This window comes from Betta splendens, chromosome 11, assembly GCF_900634795.4.
Source record: "Betta splendens chromosome 11, fBetSpl5.4, whole genome shotgun sequence".
Classification (NCBI taxonomy): domain Eukaryota; kingdom Metazoa; phylum Chordata; class Actinopteri; order Anabantiformes; family Osphronemidae; genus Betta; species Betta splendens.
In genome coordinates this window covers 12,096,555-12,104,365 of record NC_040891.2, presented here as the reverse complement: position 1 = coordinate 12,104,365, position 7,811 = coordinate 12,096,555, and the positions used below count along the sequence as shown (strand labels likewise).

General features: G+C 48.0%; 1 protein-coding gene across 6 annotated transcripts in view; it reads right to left on the bottom strand.

The window, feature by feature from the left end:
- Positions 1–2,208: 2,208 nt before the first annotated feature.
- The window catches only part of rbms3 (RNA binding motif, single stranded interacting protein), a 172,569-nt gene continuing 166,966 nt past the window's right edge, over positions 2,209–7,811 (bottom strand). For 5 of the 6 annotated variants that reach the window (XM_029167421.3, XM_055512686.1, XM_029167422.3 and 2 more), the window contains one exon: positions 2,209–7,641. In XM_029167421.3, coding sequence (XP_029023254.1) covers positions 7,638–7,641 — 4 coding nt within the window. In that variant the 3' untranslated portion in view covers positions 2,209–7,637. The remainder of the gene's footprint in view (positions 7,642–7,811) is intronic. The other variant, XM_029167425.3, reaches the window with a different exon arrangement.

The window sequence follows — 7,811 nt, the reverse complement described above, 5'->3', positions numbered from 1 at the left end:
ACCGGGTGCTGCTCACTGTCGATGACAGGAAGTGAGCTATTAATGCAGAAGCCGCGAGGTGCCGCCTCCCTTCACATCCTCCATTAACACCTCTTGTCGTGTGAGCATATGAACATGGCGGCGGCCTTGGCACGGGCCCCCCGCGGTGCCACCTGGGGAACAATGCCTCCTGCTCCCTCCGGATCTCCTGGGACCCGATTGTTCCACTAATGTCAGCGTAAACTCCAACAGGCTTTTGGCCGCGCTCCCGATTCCTGCAGCACAATGATAGAAATTCATCACGGGAATATTAAATTGGAGCTGCTGTCTGACCGAGTGCGGTACCAGGGGACTCCATTGTGGATGTGGAGCAAGACATCCGTGCCGTCCATTTGTTCTGCTGTCGGCATCTGGAGAAGGTGTTGAAGGCGCTGGAGGGCTGGATTTGATAAAGCCAACACAACAGTTAATCATGCATCTCCCTTTAATGAGTTATGCATATTTAATTGCTTACAATGAGGTTTACTGGCCTAATGTTGCTTCCACTTACATCTACATTTTAGCAACAACACACTTTCCGCCCCTGGAGCATATTCAGCTCCAGCTAAGCGCCGCAAACCCCTCCTTTGGTTAATTATGTATTTCTAATAAGAAAGAACCAGGTGCGTTCGTGGCTGCTGACGACCACGGTTTGCTGAACTTCCGACCGCACCTGGAGGCTGGGAGGCGTCGGAGGTCCCAGTCCCAATCAACCCCATTACACCGAATCCTCTTTGTGAATTGGTCTAAAGCAAAATCAATTTCGCTCAACTGGCTGGGAAGTCCCGAGGTTTGAACAGATCCTTTAGTTCGGCCGAACCAAAGCAGTTGTTTTAGACCGTGAAGACGTGCTGTGCCGATCTTCAGCTACAGTGAACACCCAAATGATTTCAAACTCATACTGAGAACAATTCTGCTGTCATTTCTATATATTTCTCAGCAGCCGCGGTGAAACTCCTGCCAGGATTTGGAATCAGCTTCCTTATCAACACCAAATCCTGCTTCCATAAAAAAGCCTGTTTATCCAAAATAAATCCACATCAGTCGGAGAATTTGTACTGCAAGCAGGACAGATATGTCTTAATGCACGTCCAGGCTCCTTCTCCCTAATCTTCATATATATTCAGCAGATGGCAAACGCTTCCCGGGAAGGAAGGATGCTGTCGTGTTGAGTTTCCCCAGTGGGAATGTCCTTGATCTGTATCCAGCGGTGCCGGTGTGTGTGTGTGTTTGTGTGTGTGGAGGGCTCCTCACTGCTGTGTGAAATGCACACACCCGATAGCATCTGTGTTGGTATGCTGCACCCTTGTGGTGCTCAGCCGCTACGTCTCCATGAGCCCAGATAAGGGAGCCGCTTGGCTCGGAGCGAGATTGGATCTGTGGCATTTCACTTGATAAAGGATCCGGCTGCATTTGCCCACGTTTAACAGCCCTGCAGCGCACGCTGGGAGGGGGAAAAAAAAGCCACGGGACCACGGAGAGTTTTCTCCGAGCAATAAAATGTTTCAAATTGCACGATACGTACAAAACTGGCAGCTATCTCGCTCGAGCACAGAGGTACTTCCATTTGCTCACCGATCAGCAGATGCAAACGGGGGGAAGCTGCAGCTGCTGACAGCCAAGTCACGTACACTTGAGCGCACAGCACACACTCAGTCCAATCCAAACAGTCAATTGTTCTCTATTAAGACCGTCTTTGTCTTGGAGTGTTTGTGCTTGTTGCCTCGCAGAGACGTCTCAGGCAGTGGAAACTTGGATACTGTGCAGCACTGCTATTGACAGCGGAGGCGTCCCTGGGAGGTGACAAGGACAGCAATTGATTGGGCCTAAATGAGAGCGAAGAGGAAGATTGATCGCGATCGATCCACTTCTTCCTCCAGCAGGCTCCTCCATCTTTGATTATGACCACTTTGTGCCCAATCAAGTGTGTGAGCGCTGCAATGGGGAAATCCCTCTGAGAGATATTAGCTCCATTTGCAAAGGCTGTAATTATAAGAGGATGCGGGGGCCCAAGGTCAGCGCGCAGCAGGTGCCTTCAGGCAGGATGACGATGGCGGGACTTTCTCCTGCCGTGTGGTCACGCCGATGATGGAATGTGGGGAAGGGGTGTGTCTGCGTGTGCGTGCTCCTCTGAGGATGCGCCGCAACAACAATCAGCTAGCGGTAGCGAAGGACGACAGTGCTCCGAGCTGCTTTTTTTTCCACATTTTTTTATTGAAAGCTTCATCAGAGAGAAAAAAACAACTCATAAAATCCAAGTCAAATCCTAACATCCACAGATGTACAGATAGTTTCTGAAAGATCACACACACTGAGCAGCGTGCGTGAGGCGTGACCGTGTCCTCCTCGGCGCTGAAACAAAGAAAAGCCCCAAACAAACAGAAACAAGAGAAAGAAGGAAATAAAAACCGCTCTGCTGTCCTAATAAATAGTTCCTCTATTTCTGTGGCAGGAGTCCCGGGCCTAACGCACTTTCTGTGCTGCCTCTCTCTAAACAATTTGGTCGGTTATTTCCTAGCAATTGTTGGATTTCGTATTTCTAGGAGCCGTTTGAAGTCCACAGGCCGTGCGCTGGTTGACCGGCTGCCTCCATCCTGGGGTTGTGTGGCCGATCGATAGCTCTCATCAAAGGTGGACCGGAGCATCAATTAAAAAGCACATGGCCTCGCTCTGGGGGGGGGCGGTGGAAGCAATTTTTCCACGGCATCGTGTGTGTGGAGAGAGAATGTGAATGTGTGCGCGCTGCTCTGCTCTGGATGAGTTATTGAGCCACGGTGAGCCTTTAACTGCGGACCGTGCGAGGGCTACTCTGAACTACTGTTTTTCAAAACGCGTGAGAATTGATGTGAAACGGCTCTGACTCCGTTAACGAGGGGTCAATCCACAGGAGCCTCGTGACGAACGCCACGCAAGGCGCGCCGGTGTGGAGGCCGCGCTGCATTCACGGCTTCGTGGGTCACGTCAGATTTGGTGAAAGGCGGCAGTGATTGTGAAAAATGGTGGGAGGGGGACGGATCAAGAGAACTGTGTTTTTTTTTTTTTTTTTTTTAAAGGCAGTGAAGTAAACACCTCGCCTCCAAAGACCGACACTAGACAAACGCAGGGTGTAGACAGGATCTGACAGAATCTCAGGTGAGTCAAAGAAGATCACACTTATCAAGCAGAGAGGTATGAGAAGTGGACGGACGGGGAACCAAATGCTGCCTTTCCCCAATTTGTGCCTTAAATGTGCAGAATCCTTCCTTATTCCCACGTCACAGACAAAGTATTAGATTGGACCGGATGAGTGGAGTTTACTGCATTTACTGCCCAATCCCATCAACCCCATTTTGACTTTATGGCACTACAGCAAAGTCCTACGGGTTACAACTGGTACAGGCTGTCAGATGCTGGTGGGACCAGATAGATCTAGATCATAGATTGTGGAGACGTTCATGATACATGATACACATGATACACAGCGTCAGAAAGGAAGGGGTGGAGCCCTGTATGGGGCTCATACTGCAGCGTGGGCTCCCAGTGTCCAGGCCACGACCACGTCTGCCCGGCAACAGGCGCTAATGACGCCTCTCCCTCCCCTCTGCAACGCGGACCCTCCGTCTCCGGTGCAGTCAGCTCCTGGTTTGTGCTGACTCATGGGCCGACTATCCGGGAGCAGAGCGGCTCCTTAAACTGCAGCCACGGCTCCTCTGAGCTTCCACTCAGGTATTAGTATTCTGAGCAGGTCCATTAAGCCATTGTGCTATTAGGAAAAAGCCATTTCTATTTGTTGGGTTGAAATATTGATGCCATGCACCAAAGCAAACACCTCGTTTACCAACCCTTTCGCCTTCTTGCATCTCCATCAGCAAAATAGAGCTGTTATTCTTTGTTATGCCTTTTGTGAGGCTGTTTCCCTTAATGCCATTACTGTTGAATCTCAGGCCTTTTATGGGATGCTCTGCTCTCCGACGTGCAACTGCTGCATCATGAGTCCTTCAAAATGTCTCCTGTGCTCTCGCTCAGAGCTGCACAACACTACTACAAACACACAATCGCACACATACTAGCTTAACACTGGTCAAGGTGTAGCTTAGAAGCTCTGTTTAATGAGGCCAATTAACGATTACGAAACAATGAGGAGGCTTTAAAACCCCAACACTTTTCAGTTGTTAACCGTTAGAGGCTGTAATATAGTGGAGAGCCATTCACTGGGACACAGACACAAGTTACAGCCGTGAAGTGAAGTCAGAGCAGATGCTAAATGGCGGACGCGTTGAAAGGAAAAGGGCAGGCATCGATCTGATGGGTGCGATAAGCAGCTGACACGCTTCTGAATGAGACATTTGGCCTTTGACCTCTGCTGGTGGATGGAAGACGAGAGCGCACGGCAGGTATTTACAGCGTCGCAGTGAGCAAAGACGCGTCCGCGCTGCCTTGAACGCGTCGCTAGCTTCGTCGGAGCCGGACTCTTCTGCAGGCAGCCGGGCGGTTAAGATGATGAGCGGCTGGATCGTCCCACAGGCCGCGGAGTGAGCGCGATGAAAGGCACGAGGCCCAGACAGCTTCGCTAGCACCATAGATTAGCTTCAGGTTAGCACAAACTCCCCCATGTGCTTTGCTTTTACTTTTATACCAACAGGCTGATAATTTGGAATCATTTGGAAGCTTAATAAAAAGGCACTCAACGTACTTTATGAATGTGTGATGCGCACAACACGCCATCATTTCCCAAGATGCACCGCCGGACCCGGTCCCACGGACAGCGAGGGCTCAGCTGCAATTGTCACCAAACAAAAAGCTCTCTCTCCGTCTGGAAGAAAAGGGGTCTTTTGAGGGACACTGGAGTGGATCCTATTGCCCCAGAGGGAGACAAATTGGGCCCGTCAAGCCTCATTGCGAGAGTGACTGAAATTGGTTTGTGGTTCTGCTGCTGCACCATCCAATAAAGACAAGAAACCTCCAAGAGAGAGCGAGAGATAGAGAGAGAGAGAGAGGGCGAACGACAGCGAGGGAGAACGCGAGTAAAAGAGGCCGTGGCACATTAGCGGTGCCAGCGAAGCAGGGAGGAAAACGGGGTCTTTTTAGCGCGGCAGCACCGCGGCCGGGGCAGAACGGGCAGGCGTGAACCCAACGCACACACACACACACACACACACACACACACACACACAGGCGATTTCGTCGGGGGCAGGAAGCGGCTCGGCGACGGGGGGACGGGACGAGGTGAGAGCGGCCTGTTTGTGCAACAAATTGGGACGAGCGTGGGTGCGCGTGGCGCGGAAGGCACCGCCGCCGCCTCGTTACGGCTGGCGAGCGGCCTAGTTAGCGCCTGCAGGTGCGGCGGTCGGGAGGAAGCCGGAGACCGACGCCGCGCTTCTTAAGCCTAAACAGCTCGTCTGTGTCTTGTTAGTGTCACAGAGCAAAGCACAGACGGCAACAACACAGCAAAGAGTCATTTTCACACAGGTTTTTGTAAGAAAGCACACTCGCTCACACATAAATGAGCTCCACAGGTGCTGGAGGCCCCCTATTCTCATTCTTTGTGCTAAGTCAAGCCAAGCTGCTGCAGGTTGGTTGATATTGACTGTAATGTCCCCACATGAGGTGGATGTGGAGCTGCTCAGGCCAATAACAACAAAAACATCACTGTTTTTTTCAAGCTTTTCCATGACTTTCAAGGAAACAAGTTGCTGCTCATTGCTGTAAGGGCCATAAAGGTTATGCAGAAAACACCACTCATCAGCTAATGTGCACAAAGGAAGTGATTTAGGTTTGTCGAGATGACCGATTTTGGATGAATTTAGACCACACGGAGCTTAGAATGCTGAGAAACAGGAGAGAGGAGAGGGAGCGAGAGAGAGAGAGAGAGAGAGAGAGAGAGAGAGAGAGATGCACCCATAATGTGCAGAGACATTTAAAAGGTGATGAACATACAGAAATGGATGAAAGGACAAATAGAGGAGCTGAAGGAAAGGACGTTCATCAGGACCGCCACCGGTTGCATCACACATTTCAACACGTCAGATGTCTTTGTGAGTCTGTTAGCGTGTACAACCGTCTGTGTGTGTGTGTGTGTGTGTGTGTCTGTGTGTGTATCTGTGACAGCTCGAGCAACCGTGGAAACCTAGCTTAAATCCGGTAAAAGAAGATGTCGAGAAGGATAGTAAGGACTGGTCCGGCCATCAAGGTAAAAAAAAAAAAAAACAGAACAAAAACAAAAAACAACGACAACAGCAACAACAACAACAACAACGTCAACATTAACATCAAGAACAACATCAACATCAAGAACAACAAAATCAAACTGAAAAATGAAAACAAAAACAAAACCAAACTCTGGTTCAGAGTGTCTCTTCATCTTTGGTATAAAAATGGCCATCCACGGGCTGCATTTGATCCACAACTAGGAAAAACTACAGAAATTGTCAACAATTTCTTCTATTGCTTTTGCACTGATTGGTTTAAACCGTAAGCTCCTACTGAATCTACTGTTTTTATTTCACTGCCAGATTTATTTCATTTTATTTATTTTTTTTCGGTAGTTTTTTGTGTTTGTTTTTATACTTTTTTTTCCTTTTTCGTCTTTTTGCAGTGTGACAAGCAAAGCGGGCTAAAAACATCTTAAAGCTCATAAAAAAGGTAAAATGTGGCCGATAAAAAGCACTAATGTCGTCGACAGCAATCCTTGCCATGTAAAATAATAATTATGATAATAAAAAACAAGTTCAGCATTTGCCACAGACTGCATCCACAGTGCAGCATGTTTTCTTATGTTTTTGTTTTTTCCTCATTGTGAAAAATCTCTTGAAAGCTTCTTTCCCCCCTCAAGTCTTTTTCCCCCAACAGACATTTTGTTTTCTTCTTACACTTAGTTACCTCTGACATAATAATTATCAAAGTTTTCTTCTAATGAAGAAAAGAAAAAAAAGCTCTTCTCTAATAAATCTGTACAGCTTATGTGATAGATTCTTTTCCTTCTCCTCCAGTGTCTTGTACCCGTCACATGGTCCAAGAGACTGACTCTGCTTCCTGTATTTTTTTTTCTGACGACAGATTTTCACCTCTGTAAAAAGTTTCCAGCGCCCTCCAAATTAAGGCCATGAAGATTCAAGAAAGAAACAGAAAACATTGTTTTTGAATATATCTAGAAAACTAAAATTAACACTAGAACATAAAAAGAGTTAAAAGAAATTGTAGCTTAATATCTGAGGAAGACAATCTCTGTGTGTATCTCAAACTTGACTCCCCGTTTTCTAATTACAAAATAAACTTCATCACCTACCTGCACATTCAACCTTTTTTTTTTGCAGTTTTTTTTAAGTGGTTGAGAATTTTCTTTGAGAAACTTTTCAAGCTTCGGCCCAGCCCTTCAGGCAGGTTCCCAGACTAAACTATTTCACTTCTTTGCACTGTGCCCAGCAATTTCCCCATCCCCTTCCTCCGCCGCACCCTTCGCCGTCTTGTGTGTTTTTTTTTTTTTTCTCGTAGGCCAGGTAGGAAATGAAAAAAGTGTCTCTTTTTTGGTGCCTGGGCAATCTGGAAGCAATCTCTTTCTTTTCTGTTTTCCTCACATTCACAGTGCAGCCACCTTCTGTCTCAAGGCAACGCTGTCACAGGAACATTCGCTCAGGCCATTGCTATCTGATGAAAGACGGGAAAACAGGCGGAGAGAGCGAGAGCGAGAGAGAGAGAGAGAGAGAGAGAGAGAGAGAGAGAGGGAGAGAGAGAGAGAGAGAGAGAGAGGTGCAATTGTAATCAAAGCACAGCATTACAACAAAAGAGCAGTAGAGCTGACAGCTGACGTTAAAGAC